General features: G+C 42.9%; 1 protein-coding gene across 1 annotated transcript in view; it reads right to left on the bottom strand.

The window, feature by feature from the left end:
* Positions 1-557: 557 nt before the first annotated feature.
* The window catches only part of LOC146868462 (CCN family member 1-like), a 38,419-nt gene continuing 13,580 nt past the window's right edge, over positions 558-25,396 (bottom strand). The window contains exons 2-5 of the mRNA XM_085610243.1: positions 14,012-14,225; positions 10,471-10,839; positions 8,310-8,503; positions 558-4,004 (exon numbers count right to left, since the gene is read on the bottom strand). Coding sequence (XP_085466369.1) covers positions 3,702-4,004; positions 8,310-8,503; positions 10,471-10,839; positions 14,012-14,225 — 1,080 coding nt within the window. The 3' untranslated portion in view covers positions 558-3,701. The remainder of the gene's footprint in view (positions 4,005-8,309; positions 8,504-10,470; positions 10,840-14,011; positions 14,226-25,396) is intronic.

The following is a 25,396-nucleotide window of genomic DNA, read 5'->3' as shown; positions in this document are numbered from 1 at the left end:
ATAATAAAAGAGATCAGGAAGCATCTCATATTACTGTTCCACAATAATCTATATACTAGTGAGATGGATATGGATTTTAAAGTTTTGGGTTCAACACAAACAATTAGAGTCAATATGGCTCTGTTGTGTGTTCAATATTCAGAAAGCCGCATTAATTCTAAGGCTATTTCTTTATTTTGGTCATGGCTAATAGAGCCAGTCAGTTATTTCAGACTGAACATAGATGACAAAAATTAAATGCTACAATAATGTTGATCGCTGAAAAATGGATGTAGATTGCAGGAGTGTGATTTAGGACTAACAACCACGGTGACCCTTACTAGGTCAAAATCCTAGCTTCACTAATGGATCTAACTCAGTCAAAGTCCAGTAGATCCGTAATGATTTCACTAGATCAAAGTTCCATTGGTTCACTAATGGATCGCAATAGGTCGTAATGAAGATTTGGAAATTTTATACACTAAATGTTTTCATTTTATCGGCAAATGGTTTTTATCTTGTTCTGTTTTATAATTGTGCAATTTATATTGTATTAATTGAGTGAAAGGCTGCAGCTGAAAAGTTTACCCATAATTTTTTTTTTTTTTAAAGAAGCCAAGAGACAGTTCCATTGCTTGACTAATTGATCTTCCTGTGTCAACATCTGATGTACCACTACTAACTAGACAATAACTTGGAAGGCATTTAAAGAATTACAGAGCTATTAACAAAATGTGCAGTGTGCATGTGTAGCGGGCAGAGCTCATGGTCATCTCTATGCATTTGCAGGAGTTTTAAAATGCATGCTCGTTCTTCTATGGTTCAGCCCAAACGATTCTGCCAACAGCGCCACAAGAGCGTTCCAGCTAAAACGTAGCCAATCATTCATTTCTCTACTGGGTTGTGAAGACCACAGAACAGTGTTTCTCTAGCCTGTGGAGGTCACAGGGAGGAGTTTAGATCACGGTCATGAATAACTCAACCACTCAGAACTATTTATTATCCTCAAGTGACGCGTTGCTTAAAACATAGGCTGTCCAAATGGCCGACAGCAATGCAACTTGATCATGATTCACACATTTGCTGTTAAGACCTTCTCCATTATGGAGTACTGGATCATAATCCACTTTGTTAGTCGATTGTTGTTTGGTGTCATTAGTCTGTTTTCAAGTCTACATAATTCCCCGTCTCATTTGTTATGTAGGGAATTGCACAAAACCTTCTCTGTCCCAAAATTCTATGGGAAAACCCAAGAGTAATAACAGTGAGTGGTATGGAACAAACACAAGCTCCCTTCTAATATTCCTCCAATGGTGATCTCAGGAATCCAAATCTGGGGACCCATTGCCACATGTCACTGACAAAGGGAATCTGCTGATGGTGTAATTATAAGAAGAAATAAACCACCTTGATGATGTGCATACACAAGACCCCAAAGGGTGCTTCAAATTCTCCCAAATGAAGTGTCTAGCCATGCTTCATCATTAAGTGCCACAAATGTCAAGCTGTCCTAGGCATTTTTCGACAAGTTAATAGTGTCTGGCATAGTGATGCATTACCATGTTTGTCCAGGGGGTGATGATCGGGCATAGGACCAAACACACAGATTGCTTCAGATGAGGGAACTGCAAATGCATTTTACAATGCCATGTTTCATTCAAGTATTTCTTTTTGTGACACACTAAAAATATTATTTAACTTATTGCTAATGAGATATTGAGTGATACAGAGGCTTTCCAAGTGTGACAGGACAGCAAACAGGGTGCGGGGTTAATCGGTACTGATGATGAGCAGCGGTTGCTTTTTGTTCAAAGAAAAATATATCTTTTAGTTCTAACAAAGACTCCTAACAGAACTTTTTGTCTTATTTACGAGGTCTCAAATCCAAGTCTATTTATTTATAATAGTGATTACTTAGCCTACACTCTCGTGATATTTCTCATATTTCTTGTTGCCAAAAAATAAACAGAAGCAGTTTGTGGGGGATATCATACATCCTCAGTATCTCTTGAAACTTTCCAACTAACAATAGAAACTGTAAGTTTACAGGTTAACATTCATTTATTCCTTCATTAACCCGTTCGACGCGCATGACGGAACTCTTTCGTCATGCACGTCGGTTGCGCTGTGCGCATGACGGAACCGTTCCGTCATGGCCCCGCCCGCGCACGGAACCTTCAGCGTGGCGCGGAAATCCGCGCCGCGCTGAAGGGGTTAAGTGTACCCAACATTGAACATACAATGAGTCATTGAAAGAGGCAAAAGTATCTCAACAGTCTTGGAACTGCCCCCATCTTTGAGGAAACACATAGTTCGAACTTGAATCTCACACCCCATTTTTTCCTCATGTTTTATAAACAGCACAAGTTTGGCAACACTTTTGTGTTTGAAGTTGTCAATTACTGTCCTTGCAGCTAGTTTTCTTTTGCAGGCTGTGCACCCTCAGAAAGGCTAACTGCCACCAATGACCCCAAGGCTTGACATGAACTTCAATGATGGGGCCCTTAGTGCATCAATATCCACAAGCCTTCAGGAGCTCAATACGAACAAGATCAGAATCTAGTTTATAAAGTGACTAGCAAACTGAAAGGATCCCTGGAGTATAGGGTTGTTACATAGGGCAGTGTGGTGAAACCTCTAGTTGCTCATTTGGTACAAACCTTCTTATTCTATGCATCTAGTACCCTCTACACCATTCCTCCATGGGCTCCATTTCTCCTCCATGACATGATAGGCCAACTCATCAAGAAACACCCTGTATAACACCATATAGAAGCATTTGGAGCCTAAATGCCGGAGAGGCTCAGGAGAATCCTACTCCACTTTGCTGTCGACTACCTGGTATTGTTTTCATTTAAACAGGTCAACTTTTCATTTACCCCACGAGAGGTTCATGAGTTTTAAGTACCAGTCTGTACAAACCTGTATACTTAATTACAGGTTTTCAACAGTCTACTATCCCAGCCCTCATGATTAAAATTAATAGTGGCTATTAACACTAGGACCAGATGTAGAACAGAAACAATGGATGAACAATCTGTAGCCAAACTCCAGAAAGCATTTTACAATACAGTCATATGTACATGTTGGTGTTTGGTGGCTGGGCAGAGCTTTGTGAAGGCTCGCACAAATATGAGGCTCATGGTGGCACTGTTGAGCCTGAAGGGCTACAAGACCTTGGTGGAGAACTCACAAGTAAATCACGACTTGTGTCGACCACATTTGTTGTGCATGGTTCTACAATGCTGCACATTATTGGAAGAATGTATCTCCTAGTGCACAAGTGCAGCAGAGTAAGGTTAAATTGGGTTTCTAGAGCGCACCCCACCAGGTGCAGGTACACACAGATTCACTGACTTGTGTTCATCAAGATAAATATCCCAGCCACACAAGGCACAGGCACCCGTCGGCCAAGGAGACGTTCTGCTGTTTTGATATGTGCACCATCGGGTCAAAAGGACATATCCATTTATACCAGGATGCCCCTCCAGCATTATTCATGAAGAACACGGGTCCGCATACCAGCCAATGACACTCTCTGGAAGACAGAGCACTTGTATCACATGGTAAGGTGCGACTCCCACAAAAGCCCTAGACTCAAATTTAAACACCACACCGATTGGTGGGAGAAGAAGAAAGCCTCTTCCAGGGAGCTACTGTTTGATCATTAGGGACCCCAGACTTCACAGGGGAGTTTGTACGGCCAATGCTACTAGAATGCCTCAGTCTGTGAACCTGTGAATGTCATTGTGAAGCCGGTAGTGTGGATAGGACAACTCGCTGTGGTAAGGACAGCTGTGGTGGCAGCGGCACTTCTCAACCCACATCATGGCTTTGCGGAAGGTCTCACCATCCTCACAACGGAAGCGGACATGTACAGTGCGGGTCTTGGCAGGGGTACAGCAGCGGCCATCAGTGCATGAGCCGCAGAAGTGTGGCTTGTAGCTCCGCATGCTCTGGCAGCCTGAAAAGGTGAACTTGACGGAGTGTTTCGATTTTCGGGTCCGAGTGCACTTCTTACCATGCTAAAAAGGCAAAAACAAATGTTCAGCTTACACATCCAACTTGCTTTGTACAAACGATGCATTGAAATTTAATGTTGTGATATTAAAATGAGGGACTGTGGAAAAAACAACAACAAATGAAAAGCAAATACTTTATTGTGCATTACAAAGCCACTTTAAGAGGCAAAGCCAGACCTTTCCCCAAATTCTCCATATGCACCACTGTCTGCAAGAAAAGTTCTCCTCTCGACTCTTCCCTGGCGAAGAGACAATTGGCTACGAGGCAGAAAGTGTGCTTTAAGTTTAAGTACTTCTAAGGAGTAAGTATGCTACATAAACAGACTGCAATGAGATTGGTAGCAGATCTTTGGGAAATGGCCCTTTACTTCCCTGGCTACACAGCAGCCCATAAATATTTTTGTCGCAAACCTTAAGGGTGGAGCTGGCTTAAAAGGGCTTTGCTCTACAATATGCATAACTTGGATCAAGTTTAAAAAGGCAAAAGCTTAAGCAATGAAAACAATTACAAATCAAGAAAAAAAGAGATGTGACAGGCGAAAATATGACGTTACAACGCAAACAATTACAACGCATGCCTTTACAACGCGGTTTTAACATCGCAGCATCCATTACAACACATGATTTTACAACGCATGCCATCATAACGCATTTTTAGAAACTACATTTACAACGCAATCCATTACAATACATACCATTACAACGCATAATACTTTTAGGGCAAGAGTAGGGTAAGTGTTGGATAGTGTAGGGGTAAAAATTACTATTCCCACTCCAGTGACTGCAACAGTAGGGTAAGTGTTGGATAGTGTAGGGGTAAAAATACTTTCTCCATGTACCACAAAACCCATACCCACCCTAAAACAAAATAATCCCCATTACTTACCTTATAATGCATTGTAATGGCATGCATTGTAATGGTATTCATTGTAATGGCATGCGTTGTAGTGACATGCGTTGTAGTGACATGCGATGTAAAGGCAGCTGCGTTGTAAAGGCTGCGATGTAAAGGTAGTGAATTGTAATAACTGCATTGTAATGGTTGTTTCCGTGACAGGCGTGCCTTGTCTAGGTGACTTTGAAGTTCCTAAAGGTGTGATTAAACACATTGGGCTTGGTTCCCACTGGTAAATGTGTTGTAAACATAAGTTTAAGACACAATGTTTCTCTTTTGCTCCTACCAGGAATTCACCAAGGGATTCCTGGCACATGTGAATGGTCTTACATGCACAGCTACCTCTGCCACGAGTATAGAAAATCCCCACTCATGAAACCACTCAAGGAGATGTTTACAGGCATTAAAAGGCATGGTTTGCCTTGGATGTTTGGGAAGGCCCACAAAAATGTACATTTCTGGGCATTCCCAAACTGGTCCCTTTCAACCCTGGGAGTGATAGAAGATACTCCAGGAAAGGGCTGGATAATTTTTGCTTTAAGGATAAGTAGAGGAATGATCGCCCACAGATTTGGGGCCTAATTATGACCTTTGGAAGTGTGAGGGGTGGCAGCACGCCACCACCATACCCCCGCACTGCCAAGAGTCGCTGCCCACCAAATTTCAACTTAAAAGTAGTCTGGCGGGTAGCATGGTGGCCCCAGAGTGGTGCCATTTTCAAAGGCAGCATTGCCTTTGAAAAAGTCACCGTAATGGGAAAGCCACACAAGGTTATTGCACGGCAAGGACTTTTAAGTCCATGCTGTGCAGGAACTGGTGTGCATGCACACAGGGGGGCACATCACGTGCCCCCCTATGTGCATCTACATGGCGTGAGGCACCAGGGGGCCCTGTACAGCCTCCTTTGTTTCCTCTCCACCACGTTTGCATGGCAGTAGAATCACCATGAAAACCATGGCACAGAGGAAACTCATAATATGCATGGCAGGACCGCTGCATATTGCGGCCTCAAGACTGCCACGCCACTTTCCAGAGAGTGGCGGCTCGCTGTGTCAGCGGTCCTATGGCGTTCCGACCGCCCAAGTCGTAATGGAGTGGTCAAACCGCTGCTGCGGTGGCGCTGGACCTCCACCGCCGCGTCATGAGTCTGCCAGTCCTCGGACCGCCAGACTCGTAATTGAGCCCTTGCTGGGGTGTACGCGGAACGTAAAATATTTTCCCTGCCAAGATATATAAACAATTGTGCTTTTACACAGAATGATTTATTGTCACTGCCTGGAGTTATCCACTATGAAGAACTCCACACAGAAGGTATAGCATCTTGATGTTACCAGAATTAGGCGGGGGAACCAGTGCGTGGTGCATCTTTGCACATGTACTTCTGTGAATGTGTGCAAATTTTATTTCAAGACTGGAGGCTTGAAAGTGCAAGAAAGCGAGGCATAATAAGGCTGCATCTAAAATAAAATTATGACTTCCCATCATTACCACTGGGAAAATCCTGCATTTAATCAAGGAATTGTACACTCAGACAGACATAAATCTTTGCCCATACTTCTCATTTTTGTGAGCACTGCCAGTAATTCTTTTTGTAATTTTATGAATGGAAGTAGGTTTGTTGTGCTTTTGGCGTATTATAGAGGACACTGGAGGACTTCCAATTACTGCAAGTCATTAAAGGTCCAATTTGTAAAGCTATTTTTATCTGTAGGTGTGAGAGTCCTGACTACATTTAATTTCCACTGGGATTTTAGATACAATCAATGATCTATTTCTTTAATTACTTAATCGCATAAGTCTGCCTGTGCATCAGTTAATATTCCATCCTGTTTAAGAATCTCTATTGCAAACAAAAATAATAATCAGAGAACAAAAATGAATTTACATGTACAAAAACAAAACATCATCACTCCTACATTAATGCAGGCCATGCGATGCCCTGCAGATGCCTTACGTGGAGCCAATTCCATATTGAGCAAGCGCGCTGCTCAGTGTACACCTGAGCTAGCTGCCTTTCCCCTGCACCCGGTGTCTGCCGTACATCAGCAAAGTATGTGTCCTACTGTTTCCAGGAGTATAGAGGCTGGGTGCAGGAATGGACCTGGACCTACTTATTTATCTGATGACAAACATATATATATATATATATATATATATATATATATATATATATATATATATATATATATATATATATATATATTTTTACTTTTTTTTATGAGAAGCATAGAGATGCCTCAAAAGGGCATTTGGTTTATGATACAAAACCTAACCAACATTACACTTCAATAGTTATGCATTATTGACCTTTTTAACCACACACATCCCAATTAGTGTTTTTTTAAATAATGGTACCCTTTCTTCGAATCTTTACGGAGAGGTTACACGTTCAGATTTTCATATCTGAAGTAAAGCCATCAAGGGTCTGGGGCGTATTTCTCTGGTGATGCTATCATTAAGATTTTCCATCCATCCAAAACAAAGTTTATTGACAACAAACATCAATTAGCGGTAGCCATGGGTGGGAAGTGGTACCCCTGGCTTTCTCCTGATAGATATAGCACTGCTCTCTGTACTAGATCGCGTGGACCATTAAGGTAATGAAAGGAACAAATAGTAAGCCAGGCTCTAAAAGCTGTCTTTACTTTCTGTAGGTTGCTGTTTGCTGTTACTCTATCTTCTAGCAGCCAGCAGGTTGCTGCTGATGGACAAAGATGGGAGAAACAGGTCAACCCTATTAAATCAGAGATTAAAGGGCACATGATCATTGTCATCTAAGGATTTTTGAGGCCTAAGGCAAGACATATTTTAAGGCTCTGTTCATAATAACTTTGAATTGTGTTACCCATTTCCTGCTAATGGAAGCCTACACGATGTCAAACAAACTTTCAGAAACAGGGTTCACACAAACATCCTTTAAATAGGTATTTCTAGGCATCCCAAAAATCCTTAGTATACCACTGGGCAAAGAGAAGAAAACTCAGAGGTAGAAGTAGATGGCGAGCAGAGAGGTTGAGATATGGAAACAGACAGAGGTGGCCTAGATAGCGAGAATGTTTACTTTTCCACTGGGACCTTTGGAAGCTGGGGGCCCCGGCAATTGTCCACTTTGCTCATGCCTTAAAACGTCTCTGCACATGATGTGACTTCCAATACCCCAGGCTTTCTGGTGAATGTTTGTCGAGTCTGGTTCACAGAATGCTTTTGATTCAGTTTCTTCCATTAAAGCTCTTGGAGATTCTCAAATACAGACTAACAGAGGTGTGTGGGGGGTGATTATTTCTGTAACAACTACTTAAAGAGGAGTGTTAATTCACCTGTAAGGAATAAACAATTTTAAGTAACAATCAGAAAATCGCCTCTTGCAAGCAGAAGAATGGTAACCAAATGGTGCACGTATATCTGTCCTTTACCTTTGGTTTAGCGGGCACAGTGGTGTCGCAAGGTCTTATCTGGCAGAGCCGCATCTCCTTAATCAGCTTGCACAGAGGGTTGTCGTTGGTGATGCGGGTTGAGAAGCCCATGTCACATGTCTTGGAGCATGGTGACCATTCCGTGGTCTGGACTGCACACCTAGATTTGCTAGGTCTGGAATGTGGCATCAAACCTGTGCAGGGAAAGAAAAGAACACCTTATTATGACACAATAATTAAAACTATTCTTAACTTCTACTTAGCATGTCAATAACAACACTGCACAGCCATGCAATCCTGCTGGTGTAGACTAGATGGGCCCGATTCACAGAACTAACTTAAGACAAAATCCTAAACTTACTACTTTTGCTTTCACAGAAGGCATTTAGTAGTAGTAAAGTTAGGATTTTGTCTTAAGTCTGTCCTAAATTTGTCTTAAGTCTGTCTTAAGTCTGTCTTGTCTGTCTTAAGTCTGTCTTAAGTCTTTCTTAAGTCTGTCTTAAGTCTGTCCTACTACTTTTGGAATTCACAGAAGGCATTTAGTAGTAGCAAAGTTAGGATTTGGTCTTAAGTTTGACTTAAGACAGACTTAAGACAGACTTAAGACAAAATCCTAACTTTACTACTACTAAATGCCTTCTGTGAATACCAAAAGTAGTAAGTTTAGGATTTTGTCTTAAGTTACTTCCGTGAATCGGGCCCGATGGTTTTGAAAGCACAACTTGCCTGTCCCTGAAGAAAAGATAAACCCTTCTGCTTGTCCTTCAGGGTGTGCTGTGCTACTAGGAATCAGTCACTATTAGTGTGCTATTGAATGTATGAGGATGTTTTAATCTGGTCTAAAGTTTGAGATGAAGTTGCCATTTCTAAACAAAACAAACTCAACAGTCTCTTTCTACTTAATGGGGATCACTGCTATTATTAAAACTCCAACGTACGGCACGGTTTAGCAACTTCAGAAGAATGAAGTGTTGAGTCTCCTATCCTGTAATTCAAACCTTTGAATCTGCCGGTTACTTCCTCACAGTTCTTTGCAGCAGACGCTGAAGCCACTGAGCTATATTATCTCAAGTCCGCAGAAAATAACCCTCTTTATATTACTGTGACTGTAAGATTATATAAACACCTTAACACTTTTTATGCAGGGTTCCAACAATCCATCAAAATTTGATTTGTTAAAATTGCCAATCCTCAGACGTCTGATACCTGTGGCTGCCTTTATAATATTACCAAGGTCTCCCTCCTCAAATGAATACATTAAATAAAATACCTAAAAAAAAAAAACTCCTTCTCTGCAGCTTAATTTTCAACTAATGTTTTGGCAGCTCCGTTTATTGGGTCTTAGTGGGAATATTTGCATTGTATGGAAGAGTTTCCAATCAAGAATAGGCACTAAGGGACTCCGGAGCTTGATGCTAGGGCTAAAACTGACGCATAAAGTATTTGCATACTCATAGAGCTATGGGGAGATTCTGATCGGCGCACCAATGACATTAAATTAGGATCTACTGCTGAGAGAACTAGAGGTAGTGGATGCAATAGAAGCCAATAACAGATAAGCCAATCAAAAAGAAGATGGCAACTTACTAGTACAACCACTAAATCTTCAAGCATCATTTTCAGACCCTCCCTAAACACCCATTCTTGTCACATGACATCCTCATTAACACATGGAGCCCTCAAAGTTTTTTGTTTTTTAAATGCAAGCAAAGCTTTGTAAAGTTCCTGATTTCACCCTTTGAGGAGTGAGCTTAGTTCTCCTTCCCCAATCGGAGGTTTTCCTATAGTTTTGTAGCAATTGTCACCACATTGTGAGATAATATCCACACTAATCAAATCCAGCCCAAAGGTGGAAAATGTATGCAGACTCTTTGTCTGCAAATGTACCTTTTGCAGAGTTTTTCTGTGCACAAGTTGAAGAAATTCTCCCTGCAAAATGTACAGCTTGCGGCATAGATTCTAGCAAATGGTCAGATTTTCACTCGAATGTAAGTAAGCATACAGAACTGAAAGTTAGCAATAAAAAAGCTAAACCACTTCACATCTCCCAATAAAAGCAGAGCAGTATGCATAACTACAGTATACCTTAATTAAGTGCTCGAGTGGTACCCTAATTACGCGAGGGTGCCACTTGAGCACACATGAGAGCTTTGCGCCTTACCCGGTCCTTGTTTGACACCGCCGCGCACCAGGCTGATGAGCTCGTTGCTGGAGACCAGGTCGATGTCACTCTCCTCCCTTGCCTCTTCAGAGGACCTCCAGGCGTCGTCTGGGTCGCCGGTAGTGTCACCAGAGTCTTCTGGGATGTGGTTGCTGTCGCACATCCACTCCTCGCAGCACTGGCCAGGTACCTTCACCAGCCGGGGGTTAATGCAGTCACTGCTGGGCACCGCCATCTCCTTGGGACAGAGGGGCATGCAGCCCACCACCCCATCAATGCAGGTACACTGGTGTTTGCAATGGGGCTGGAAGTTCTCCCCGTTCTGGTAGAGCTGCCCAAAGAACTCGCACGGCCTGCCTTCAGACTTTGCTGCGAACGACAGAAAAGCAAACAATCAGACTGGATCTGAACAAGGTGAGCGAGCAATGCACTGACATTTCCACTAGAGGGCAAACATGTCCCTGTACTAAATAAACCAGATTAAACTTCTACAGTAATAAAAAGCATTTAGCAAATAGACCTGTTTTGCATTCTGAGCCCTGCCTAAAACTTTTTTTAAACCTGCTTCAGGGAATAAACACAACAAAATCGATTGCTTTCGGAACATAATGCATCTATGAGATAAAGAATTTCATGTGTAATGAAACAAAGTACTTTTGAGTTGTAAAATAGTCCCCCATGCATTGCAACGCATGCATTTCACAGTGGTGGCAATAATACAACAAATGTCCAGCAGCATGAGGTGAGAGGTAAACTCTCCTCTGAGCAGACAAAAGGCCACCATGTGCACTTTAAATAAATGTTACCAAAAGATCACGCTACATGTGTTGTCAGTTCAGACCTAAACATAACAGTGTTCTGTTTCCAACCATTTCCATTACAGGCTGCTAACCCCTTACATTTAAGCAATTTCAGCTACAATTAAAATACAGCCAACCCTTTTCCTAAAATAATTACAGGGCCAGACAGAATTACACATTCGAACTAAATCTGGCTGGATATTGTTGAGGGTGCATTGGTTAAGAACGTATAGAATAATAGGTGGGTAAATGTACATTATGGTTGTTTCTCACGAAGGGGTTTTGTGAGTCGAGCTAGAGTTTCCTATGATATACTTGAGAACTAGGGGTGTGAAAAATGTGCCTACTTTTAGCTCAAAATGCATGCCAATTTTTGAGTCAAGGAGACATTTTGTGCTAAACATTGCAAAACATCAGTGCATGTTCTGTTGTTCTCACACCTATTCATTAAATTATTAATGCAAATAGCGTGTAATTACACCATGGGGTGTACTTTTGGGAATTTCACATAACAAGTATAGTGCGAAATTATGCTAATTACATCAGCATAATTAAAATTTTACTCAAGCCTGCTGAGAACCCAATGGTGAAAAACATCCCAGTTATCCACTTTTTACCCATCCATTAATTGTATGTTATGTATACCCCCCACAAATCAACTTCCCCTGCTTCCGCCATCTGCCCAGCGGCAGAGGATTGAGGGAAAGCCATGCATAAGATGACCTCATCAAGTCCTCCCAAAGATTAATAAAATAGTTGGCCTCCTGCCACCCACCTTCACTACCGTCTATAATTACACCCATTATACCCAACATGAGTAAATAAATCACTGCTTTTCTGCCATTCAAACCCCCCATTAACAACATGCATTATCTCACCCTTGCCCAAACTGAAAAAATAGTTGGTTTCCAAGGACCAACTCCACCACGATCTGCGCCTTTACTCCCGCTCCCGCCCCAGCGCATGCTCTCGGGTGAGTGCCACCGGTCAGCTGACTTGTTACCCCCTATCGAGCGGATCTGCCGAGACCTAAGGCAATAGAGAACTATGGCATTTGGTGCAAGCAATGCACTGTTCACGTTCTCCCTCAGGTCTGTAGAGGCAGGAGTAAGTGGGTGCCTGCCAATCACCATTTCACTGCCTCCCTCATGTTACGATCGACCCAGGGAAGACAGGGGAACCCATTGGAAAGTAAGCGCTTCCGCTCATGAAGCACTGGAAAATAACATTTGTTTCTCTTGATATCACAACAGGGTGAAAAAAACAGATTTCGATCAATGGACGCTCTGAATAGCATCCAGAATTTCTGATCCATATTACAGGGATGTTTTTCACTGAGGGGTTCTGAGTGACATAAAATAGCCAATCAGAGCGAATCTTGTGTTGTTACAATGTCAATCATAACATCAAGGTGAAAAACACCCGCTTTATTCAGTTACCTAGCTACAATATTATGTTGTGTATGAGCTCCAAACACATCCACTATTGCAAACGGGCTTTTGGAATTGTATTTCAAACAAAGAAAGAAGTATGGATTAAAGAGACTCTAGGACTGATCATTGGTCCATCACAGCAGCGGGAAAGAAACTTTGCTTCCAACTGCTGCAATGCAATTGCAATGGACAACATCATTTTGTAGAGACCCTACAGGATAGTTAACATAGGATTGGGGCTCTATTGTGATAGATAGAATTATAAACAGGTAACTGTGAACAACAGGGAGGTTTTCTACAGAGGGGTTTGGAGTGACATCAGCACTCAGAACTGAGATGAAAAACTTCCCTTTCATTCACTTTTTACCCATCTATAGTTTTATGTTATGTGTGCCCCCCCCCCCCCCCAAAATCAACTGCAATTCGGGGGCACAGGAGTGATGGGCTTTCTCCTCCCGGTCCCAGAGTAAAAAATAAGAAAGTAATACCTGGTCTTCTGCTTCCCACCACCTCTGTGCAGTCTCCCCACTTTTCACACTCAAAGATGTGCCCTCTGCTCCCCGTTGGGGCAGAGAACCTGCATAGCACTCACAGTCTCTCGGAGCGCCATGTAAGCTTTGCCTGGAATTCCATTATGACATAGCAACAGTGGGAAACAACTTATGTTTCTGATTGGTATTATGTCAGAAGTGAATTGCGAGATATGGAATTTGGTAGTCACAAGAGTGGCATTCGGTGAGAGCCATACATAGCATATAGAATTATAGAAGGGTAACGGTAAATAATGGGAATGTTTTTCAGCAAGGGGTTCTAAGTTAAATCGAATAGACAAGAGCAAAGTGTGAATTTTCTTTGATGTCACTCAGAATCCAAAGGTAAAAATCATCCCTGTTATTCACTGTTACCCATCTATATTTTTTCAATCTGTGGCTCACCAAAATCCTCTGCCACTGTTTTTAAGTACTGTGCAGGGACAGAAGAGCAATGGGGGAGACATACCTAAGATGGCCTCTCCTACCAGTTGCAAAAAAGCAAAAAACAAACAAAACATCTGGCCTTCTTCCACCCACCCTTATCAGCCTGTGCTCAAGCTGGTGCTGCACATAGATTCTGAGGGCCCTGTCAGAGCAGCCTGGAATTCCCTTACGAGGCAGCAACAGTGGGTACAGCTTCGGTTAATAATTATTGCTACGTCATAGCAGTGAAAACCATATTTAGAACCTGGCATTCGTGCTAGTGAGACTCAGTGAAAGCCATACATAACATACAGTTTTAAGATCAGTCCATAAATCAGGTATGGGTACTCACCTCGACAGATCCCTTTGGTGGACGTCAGATCTGCCCCAAAATCACAGTGCAGCCCTTTGATGTGATCACAGGGATGGTCCAGAGAGCAGTCTTCATTGTACTGCCTTGCACACACTCTGCAACAGCTGCAATAGTCCAAGATCAAACTGATGCCAGGCGAGCAAGCCGAAGGAACTTCAGGGCAACTGCACTCGGCAGGGCAGGCACAATCCACCTGGGACGGAGAAATGAAACACAAGTATAAGCAAGTATAAGAAATATCTACAAGAAACCATGCTACGTATGGTGATAAGTCATCAAGTTTACTTTCTGGTAGTCAAGGATGGGTCAGAGTGTGGGTCATGACCCGAGTGTCCAAGAAACATGAGTTGTGGAAATCAAATATACATGGCTCACGTCTTCATTCAAGTGGAATTATGTGGTGGGAGAAGTGATTTCTAGGGAACAGTGCAGAAGGCACTCAACAAAAACAACATCACAACCATCCTCAGCTGGACATCTTAACAGAGAGATCAGGAATGAGCTCATATGGACTCAGACCAAAGTGGAAGGTTATTGAGCATGAACAAGCACCACAAGTAGGGTAATGCTCCTGTGTGAGAGCTCAGTCAGTGGTTCCACTGCAGCACTTGTATCCCACAGTTAGAACATTCCTTAATACAATGGCCTTAGAGGCATACCTGCAGAGTCATGGATGGACAAGTACCACAAGTAGGGCCATGCTGCTGCGTGAGACCGCAGTCAGTGGTCCCACTGCGGCACTTGTGTCCCACAATTAGAACATCCCTCAGAACAATGGTCTATAAGGCGTACCTGCAGAGTCATGGATGGACAAGTACCACAAGTAGGGCCCATGGTTCTGTCTGAAATCCCAGTCAGTGGTCCCACTGTGGCACCTGTATCCCACAATTAGATCATCCCTTAGAACAATGGTCTAAGTAAAGTAGCTGCAGAGTTATGGATGGACAATATACTCAGTACTATGGAAATCCAAATATCTATTTTTATCAATCTTCAGCAGAATACTTTTACAAGTGGCATATGAAGCTTTAGAAAGAGTGCGCACGAGGATCTGCATACATTTTCCAGAATTGAATTAGGTCATAAAAACACAAGGATAATAAGTGGCGCAATGCAGGTTGTGCTTGACTTTATTAGCTTTTTTGTTTTTAGCATTAAATGTATCACACTATTTGGAGACAAAAAAAACTTTGCATGGGCGAAGGCTAAAGAAAACCTGGAAAATGGCACCCTCGGAGATGGGCAAAATTCAAAATCTTTGTAAACATACACGGATGAAAAAACACATTACATAACCCTACTTTAGAGCCAAGATTGCTGGACTACTGTTGTCAGCCACCCACTCTCCCCACCCTCTTCCCTCCTCCTCCTCTTCATTTATCCCAGCCTTGTCGTCTAACCCCATTTACCATATCTTGTTCCTGGACATCTGGTCGTGTTCTTCCATTTCCAAACAGAAGATTTGAGCTGTGTTTTTAGGTTTACCACTAGATCCATTGGGGGCTAAGACAGCAAGGCTCTGCGTTGCATCACACGGACCGTGCTCAGGTCATTTAAATGCAGAACAGCATTCACTCTGGGACCACTTGAGTTGTGTAGTCTGACAACTTCGCATGCTAGGAAAACACTTTCTTGCAGGAGAAGTATCCCACAAAATGGTTTTGCTAGGTTCTCTTTTTACTTTTAAGCTTCACCAAATTTGCTGATATCCTGAAGCTGGCAAATTTTTAAATAAACCTCACGGAAGTGTCACAAAGAGAACTTTGACACCCATAGTAATATTATTTGAAAAACATGTTAAACATATATGGCTCTGGATTGGAAATCTCCAGCAGATCCGTTAACTACGGTCTTGGTAACACCTACTCTTGGCTCTGAACTCAAATGCAGTTAGGATAAACCAAGCCAAAGACCACAATACTGAAAGGCTGGCAGTGCAGTGTATGCAGACACATTGCACTAAATACCCCATGCCCGGTATTGCCAGTCTGGTACTGGCACACCACGTACAGGCACAAAGAGGCAATGGCACAAAATACTTGATGCCAACAGGCGGACTTCCTAAAGGCGTACGGACAACAAAGCTGAAACTAGTGCCAAGTACAGGATCCCTTGCCACCTGTGGAGTACAATATAAAACTGATAAAGAGTCAGGAGTATGGATCACCTGGGAGAAGAAAGACCTTCCCTCCCTTGTACAGATCACTGGACAATTCCTCACAGCATTGTAGAGAAGTAAAGACCTGCTTAAGGCTGCTATATTAGGGAGAAAGGACATGGTGAGGAAGGTAAGCAACATCCTTGACTCAATCATTCTATGTAGACCTGATGATTAATAAATAAATGTTAAAACACCTCAGTGCCAAACATGTGTGCTCTGGACATTCCCAGCGGTTGCGCTCTTGATTTACCACTCATAAGAAATAATAGGGAACAAATCGTATGTGATGTGCCCATTTTGCATCCATTATAACAGAATCTATGTGCTTTTCCCTCGCAGTTACCAGCTGCAAAACACTGGTAACCAGTGAGCTCAACACTTTGTGAGTGCAATTTGCAGGTACCGCAAAAACAGGTTCAAATACTATTTGCATTTTCTTCTGTACCATTACTCAAGCACTAACTTTGATCATAACCACTGCAGAACTTGGCTCTTTGGACAAATGCCACAAAACAACCACATTCTGCCACCTTGGTAAGACTGATCTAGTGACCAGGCAATAAGGGCTGATCACACACCGCCAAATTAGAACTTTTATGAGGAATTCAGAATCATGAATTAGTCCTCATAGAGAAAGTAGTGTACACTTGACCCCTCGTGGACTCTTCAACCTATTGGTAGGGTTCTGCGAAGAAAAAAAATCCTCAGGTGGAATTTTGTGAAATTCCAGATTTTTGCAACTTGCCAAGTCTGTGGTGTTACATTTTAAATGTTTTTGTTTCAGTCCATTGAAAGTTATCAATAGTACTTTGAAAGGTTTTTTTGAAGGTTGAAAAAGGAGTACTTATTTCAACATGATGTCTGCACCCACAGAGAGGAGAGAGGCAGAATACCCGAGTCCCAATAAAAGTGTCTAGTCAGGTTGTTTTTTGATTAAGGGACAACGTATGTAACATTATAGGGAGACCCCCAGCTGCACAGGTCTCAAGCAGGAGCCCCCAGGTACATATTATGCACTCTATGCCTGAAAGTCAGGTACCATGAGGTGTCCGTGACAGTGGAGAGTTTTTAGGAATGGTTGTTCGTGGCTCCACAGCTACATGAGTTCATTAACTGTGAGTATCTTGTGAAATATCACACAAACACGTCACTGCAGACAAGAGTCAACAACGATTCCACACACTCAGGAGGTCTTTGTTAAAAGCCACAAAGGCCCCCTCACACACACCCTAGCTCTTACTAACTGGGAACATTTTGGAAACTGCACAAATGCAATAGCTCTTCAATTTGTTTTCATGTTTATGAAATGTTTCAAAAAGGATGAGAAGCAGTTTTAACTAATCTGCAACAAAGGTTGCCTTGAAACAGTGTATGTTTAATTGATTCATGCTGTGTGTGCACTGTTCTTATTTAGACTTACACACACACACGCACACACACACTACTTCACACTCCCCCATCTGTCTTTCCCACGAGCACTGAAGTGGAAGGAAATACACATATTCCTTCCAGTGCCCTTCAGAGCCAATGCCCCACCACCAACCTTTTACAGAACCACTGAAATAAACAACTTAGAACTGGGCCTGAGCTTCAGACGAGGAAGGAACCCACTGCTTATAACCTGTGAAGTCAGGCCACCACGGGCAACCCTTTTACCGCCACATAAAACAAAGTAGTTAATGGAGTAGTCTGGATGCAATTTATTAGGTACAATGGTTAGTCACCACAAGCAACCGGGGATTAGTTGGACGTCGTAATGACGAAATTAATGTTGAACATTCACTCATTATTCATATTTTGGCAGTCCTTGATGTTGTGTCCGGATATGAGGGGCGAGGCATTAGGGGGAAGGGTTAAGCCCTACCACAGATTCCTGGCTTCAACTTAATACCGACCGCTTGTTTCTGTTGCCGGCACATAGGCGGCCACATCTGCCCTGTTGGGTACTTCCAGGGTTGGATTGGGAGCAAAAATAGGCCCAGGCCCCCCAATAAAAGTGGCCCATATTTTGCAGATTGCACCATTTTGCAAGACACTTCTTCAGTGTTTGAAGTATTTGAAAAGATGGGGCGCGTGGTGGGGTTTTCCAAAAGAGACACGTTTTCTCAACTTCACTGCAATAAAAAAAATGCAAATGTTGCCAGGACTCTGTGCACCGATTAGTTCACACTGGTGAACCACATCTGAATAGAAGTGAGGTCACTTCTGCTCAGGCCCCCTGCCCCGGCCCAATCTGCATACATTAATGGGACGGGCCAGCGAGAGACTGGGAATGACACCTCCACCCCGTTGGTACAACGAAGATAGCAGAGACCCTTCTACCTCCAGAAGGACTGCTCAGGCACCCACTGAACATCACAGACACAGCCCAAATCAGCCACCACACTGCCCCAAAAGTGGCCCACAGCTGCAACTTAGATACCGGCACATTGCCCGAGTGCCTGCCTTACCAATCCACCCTGGGTACCTCCCCAAATCTCTCCCATCCGAAAGCCAAGGAAGTCCGTTCCCCTCCCTCTTTAGGTCCACTTGAGGCCCAGGGTCCTTATGTTTTTCTGCCTCGACCGCACCACTGCAACAGTTCTTTTATGTTTAAGTCTTCTTACCAGCCTGGGTGGGTGGGCAAAGCATCCACAGCACACTCCTGTAGGTAGGTCAAGGTTTGCCTGTGCCTGCTGAATTCCCACCTTTATTCGTCCTCCTGGCTTGTTGATGGTCGGTACAAATGCTGCCCCTGATATTGCCCAATCGGGTTGATGTGATGTCATGGTCTCCGGCTCCTAGATCTTCATGCCCTCTGCCTCTCCCTGAGGTTCACCTTGGCCCACTATGCTTCCTTGACCTTGCTTTGGAGCCTAGAGGAGTCAACCACCATTTCTGGTCCACCATTTGCCTGATGGGCCCTCCACCTCAGTCATGGCTGCAGTGACGCCGACTGCATGCTTCACATGCCGGGCCTTGGCACATTCATGGGGGTGGTTGCAGGTACTGGGAACAGGAACTCATGTTAGGGACTCATCTTTGGGAATGAGGGGTGTGAATAGAGGCTGCAGAACGTAGAACAGCACAAGGCAGCCATACAGGCATAGGGGACAGGGGGGGAGCTCCCTGCAGAACTGTAGTACAGGCCACACTAGGGACTAGAGTGAACTTCATGTAATCAACATAATACTACATAGAGGCAGTGTACACAGGAAGTGTGCAGGCCATTCGGAGTTTGCAGAGGTTATACAGGCATGTAGGGAGAGCGGGATCTCACTGCAGAGCGCAAGGCAGCACTGATGCAGGCAGAGAGAAGTAGCAGACTGCTCACTCGGGGATTTTACCCACACACTAAGACAAGCCCATCACTTGGATATAAACAAAGTCATAACGTACTTCAATTCAATAACCATACTGCCCATGAGGCTTGATCCCGACAGCTGTGATATACAATCCATACATGGTACATTTCTGTATATTTTCACCCAAGAAAAGCTTTCCTCCAAATTGTACGACCATTTTCAGTGCAGTGTGAGGTCATTTGCGCAGTCCTCAAACCCACCCATCCAGGAAAATGCAAGGTGATCATTTCTCTACAAATGACATTGGGCAAAGACCGAAGTTACATTCAGCAAAGGGCCTTTATAAAATGGCAAATGTTCGCGGATTTTTTTCCTCCTGCAAGTTTTCCTTTCACTGAATTTTTCTATGCACAAGTGTCAAAGCTGAAGATTTCAAAGGTTGTCAAGTTTTCCATAGAATTTATTTTGTGAATTTTGCAAAGAAAAATGCAACTTCGCACGTTCCTACAAGAAAAAAACAGATTAGTTTGACTTTAAAGCCAAAACGTGTATGTCCTTTATCTGGAGTTAGGCATTAAGGCATCAAATGATGTAATGATTGCACAGGTCTGTGAGCAGATGTGCACCACTCTTTTAGGAAGGCAGGACAGGGTCGCTGGCTGGAGGAGACGAGGCCGCTACTGGGAGCAGCACCCGAAGGAATGAATACTACTCTAAGCTACAAGACTCAGGAATGCATGCTGTCCCTGGGTGGGCCAACAGATGTCAGTTTAAGAGCAGCATTCCCCACCCCCGATAGTAACATGCACCTGCTGAACTGCTCTCAGCACATTCACACATATCCACAGAAACAAGGCACTTGTTCATAGGACAGACTATGGCTGCGTCAATAACAAGCCTCACTTTAACTCGTGAGCTGCCACCAATCACCCAAAAAACAACTATTCGCTGATTAGGGCGAGACAGTTCTGCTGATAGGATTGGACAGCCAGTATGCACGCAGTGTTACAGAGCTGGTTGCACGTTCTGGTTTGAAGTTTGGCGAGCGTGGTGCTATCAGTAGTAAGTCTGTGCCATTGTTTTGTGATCCTGACCACATGCATGATTTGTTTCATTCAAGGTGCCAGTGGCCAGAGAATACAAGGGACGGTGGCTCTTTGCTTTACTTTCCCCTCAGTAAGGCAGGTTTTGTCTGTGCCAAAGTTGTCTGTTGGACATCAGGTGTGCGATCCAACTATCTCTTTGACCCTGACAGGGCCAGTGAGATGGGCTCAAAAGTATTTTGGTTTCTCTTGGTGCCCTTGGGGAAGCACCTTACAAGGTACACCTTTCTTTATCGCTCAAACCAATGTTTGCATCATGGTGTTGGAGCTGGACAGTAAGATTTGCTTGAGGCCTGCCCCACAACTAATCATCTGGAAACCTGCAGGGGGAGGGAAGGGCAGAGCGAGGATCTTATGTTTCTGACTTCTTGTTTAGAGCAGAGAAAAAAGATGGTGGAAGACGTTACCACCAAAAACTCCTGTTGAAGGCTTTGGCTATCCTCCAGAATGGATCCACAGGAGAGTCAGAGCTGTTCAAGCAGTTTAGAAGAAATGTTTGGTAGATTCAGTAGGGTCAACGGGTCACAGTGGGATGTGTGAGGTGCTAGAGGGAAGAGCAGCACTGAATGTCTGGACTCACCATATTAACATCTGACAGCTAATTGAGACCTCCAGCCTCGAATATTTTCAGGGGTCAGTTCTAAACCGGTGTATGGTCTCAGGATGACCAGAAGCACTGTTCTCTTTGGTGCAAAAACACATTCCAAGAACAAAGAACCAGAAATGATAATTTTTCTCCAATAGTTGAAATCGACAGGGAGATCGTTTGTTTCAATATGCAGCTACAAGCACCAATCAGAAGACTGCAAGGGTTTCAACCAATCAGAGTGACCAGAGAGTAGCTCTCACTGACACCAAGAGAAGTGGGCGTGAACACCTCCAAGCTTCATGTGACTACACAGTCTCAGCATCCAAACCAGCCAATGGGCCACCAGATAGCAAATCCTATCATTGCTTGGGTGCCTCAAGATGAATGCAAACCTTTATGAGTGCCATTACTTGGTGTTCTAGAGAGCACCTCTATGTGGGACTTTATCAAGAGTTCCTGGCTCTAACCTGGCCAAGGAGTGAAACATGCTAAGGGCACCAAGATATCGAACATTAAGGGCTACAAACGTCTTATCTAGTCTAATTTGCTCATAGAATAATGTGCACTTGCTATATATTTCACAAGTGTACCCTTTTCTTTTATTATCATGCTGTCTAGCCACAGCCTCACCATTGCCATCACCACCTTTCCACACATTTACTTTATTTGCACGTTTTATTCTCCTCTTTAAAATACATACATACTAACAGACCCAATTCACATGGGAGGCTCCTGATTGTTTTAAGCCAAAAGTTGCTTTATTTTAGCTGCCTCCCACCTAAAATTGTTTGCTCTGCTTTAATGTAGGTGTCAAGGGAAAAATATACTATTCCCTGATTTTTTAACTCTCCCTAATTCAAATTTCAAGATGTTGGCATATATGAAAATGTGAGTTGGTTAACTCACATTAAAGAAATCTTGTGACCATTTTAGCTGATGAATATATATATATATACATATATATATGGGCAATGGAGTTCCTGGAGGGCAGAGAGGCTTCAGCTGCTCTGATTTTTAAAAAAACGGTCGATGGAGCTACACAAGGCATGACGAATTCCAATCAGTCCTCTGCCTCCAACATTAAGCAGAAGGGAAACCTACTGGAGAGATTACGAAAGAAAGAGCTAAGTAGATGGTGGGAGGCTACGTCGCTTCAAAATTATTTGGAAGTAGACCGTATCCCGAGAGGCCTGAGAATTTTCATCGTACCAACGCTGAATAAGCCTAAGCAAGAGGTCCTGAAGGCATGGCTAGACAATACCACTGCATGCTCTAAAATGATGTTACAAATCCTCATCAAAAATGCATGGGAGGAACATAAGGACCTAGTCATTGAAATACAAAAAATACTTGACGAATTGGCTAAAGAGACTGACCAGAGTGAAGTAAATAAAATCCTAACAACAATAAACGACAGAATAAAGATATTTGAAAAAGATATAATTGAAAGAAAACAAAGAAAGTTTGAGAGGGATGAAAGAGATTATCGCTCTGGAAGAATATTAACTTTCGCCAGAAAATTCGACAAGATACGTTCAAATTTGACCAAAGATCAGGCTCTGGGAGCCGCGGATGAAGGAAGATGGGAATCCGGTACAAGCCTGAGTTCGGATGTGGAATCAACAGACAGCAACACTCCTTTTCCAACGGAAATTACATCTTTTTCCGAGGAACTACGCCTCATGCAAGAGGCAAACGAACACTCGATGAGAGGAAGAACAAGGTTCCAAGGGAGAGGAAGAGGAAGAGGAAAAACGCAAGTAAAAGGAGGCGAGAACGGCGCAAAAAGGAGAAACAATACTGGAGTGGGAACAAAGAGCCAGAACCAAAGAGGCAAATAATGGAGCACCAAGAACTTACGGTAATAAACCTTTCTAACAGATCTTTGACTCCAATAGAAGAAGAGGTTCTGAAATTGGGATTAAGTTTCTGTCCAGATTTCCCACTAGATTACTCACAAACTAGAATTGATATGTATTGTTTTGTAAGAAAATTGAAACTGTTTAAAATCCATCACATGAGAAATAGTAGCATGAATGCAACAGGGCCAGTTTCTCTTACCTCTACATCCTCTCTAGATGATACTGAGATGTTAGAAACCCTACGGTACTTAAGTAATGAACAGAGTACTTTTGATACACAATCCGTGACCTCACAGGAGGATAGTCTGAACACCCTGGAATCTGTAACTCAGATCCCGGAGGGTACGAATTTGGACACCACGAGAGGCTTAGATACTGTAAGACCGATCACTACACCCTTTAAGGGGAAGTCTAAATACAGACCACAAACCCCTAAAGATAACATTGATTTATTCCATGAAATGGTTAACCAAGATATTGAACATCTTTTGAAGAAACCTGCCACTAACACTAACCTCAGTAAATCTAAGAGGAATGCTTTAAGGAGCCTACAGGATGACAATAGTGTAGTGATTAAGCCATCTGATAAAGGGGGAAACATTGTCCTATGGGACAAAAAAAGCTATATGAACGAAGCTATGAAGCAACTGAATAATGCAACATGCTATGTCAAAGTTGACAGGTCATATACTAATAAACTACAAGGTACCCTCTTTACTCTCCTTGATAAGTGGGCAGATGAGAAACTGCTGAGTTGGGACGAATTGAAATTTCTAAAGAACGAGACACCCACTATTCCCACCTTCTATTTGCTCCCGAAAGTACATAAAAACTCCACGCAACCCCCAGGCAGACCTATTGTCTCATCTAAGAATAGCCTATTTGAGAATGTCTCTATTTATGTAGATTTTTTCTTGTCTGATTATGTTAAGGATTTAACTTCACACATTAGAGACACTAAAGATTTTTTACAGAAGATTGAGAATTTGTACTGGAACAATAACTATTGGCTGGTCTGTTTAGACGTGGAGAGTCTCTATACGAGCATTAGGCATAGAGATGGGCTGAAAGCTTGTGAATATTTTTTGAACTCTAGGGGTAAACATCTCTTGAGTCACACATCCATGTTATTGCAGTTGATTGAACTGTGCCTTGTGGAAAATGTTTTTACTTTTAACGGGGCACTATACAAACAAATACAAGGCACTTCGATGGGCACCTGCTTCGCTCCCAGCTATGCCAATCTTATGGTCGGCTGGTGGGAGAAGCAGGTGCTCGGAAGCGAAGTGATGGAACAATGGACAGACAGGGTCAGTATCTGGCTAAGATTCATTGACGACATTTTTTTTGTGTGGGAAGGTGGAGAACGAGAACTGTTGGCATTTGTTAATGTATTGAATGAAAATGCTGTAAATTTAAAATTCACTATGCAATACAGCCAAGAAACAGTTGACTTTCTGGATATTAGAGTAACAGCAAAACATAACAAATTAGAAACAGAAGTCTTCAGAAAAACCACCGCAGGGAACTCAGTCTTACATTCAAGCAGTTGCCACCCTCCTAATTTTAGATGGAGTATACCATTTGGTGAATTCCTCCGTGCTAAGAGGAACTGCAGCACAGAGGAAGCATATGAAAGGAACAAAAAAGAAATGTCAGAAAGGTTTCTTGCTAGAGGGTACCCACAGGGAATGATTAAAAGAGCAGAGAAAAAAGCTGATGACATTAAGAGAGAAGAGGCGCTGTATAAAGCACCTAAGATCAAACAAACGGAGACTGATTCTCCAATCAGACTCATCACTACTTTTAATTCCCAGTCGCATCAATTTCACCAAATAGTCAAGAAGAGATGGGATGTTTTGATCCAAGATAAGGTTTTAAAAGAAAAACTTGGCCCACACCCTGCAATCACGTATAGAAAAGGAACCTCAATTAAAGACATGATTGTCAAGAGTCATTTTTGTAACCAGCAACCTACTTGGCTGGAGAAAATAGGAGGTTTCAATCGTTGTGGAAAGTGCAAAGCATGCAGCCACAGCGAGAGTGTGAAACATGTGATCCTTGAGAGAACTCAAAGAAAATGGTATATTCGCAAGAATATTCAGTGCACTACAGACTATGTTGTTTATGTAATCACTTGCCCTTGTGGCAAGTGGTACATAGGGTCAACTATCTTCCCAGTGAAAAAGAGGATTCTAGAACACTGGCGGGCTATTACTAATAAGGATTTTAGTTATAGCACAGCCAGACATTTCTGCAAAGAACATGATGGCGATTGGACGAAGGCTAAATTCTTTGCCCTTGACACCGTCATTAAAAACCCTAGAGGAGGGGACAGAAACCAAGCTTTACGTAGGTTGGAATC

Source organism: Triturus cristatus, chromosome 1_2 (genome assembly GCF_964204655.1).
Source record: "Triturus cristatus chromosome 1_2, aTriCri1.1, whole genome shotgun sequence".
NCBI lineage: Eukaryota > Metazoa > Chordata > Amphibia > Caudata > Salamandridae > Triturus > Triturus cristatus.
This window is presented reverse-complemented; position numbering and strand designations above follow the sequence as displayed.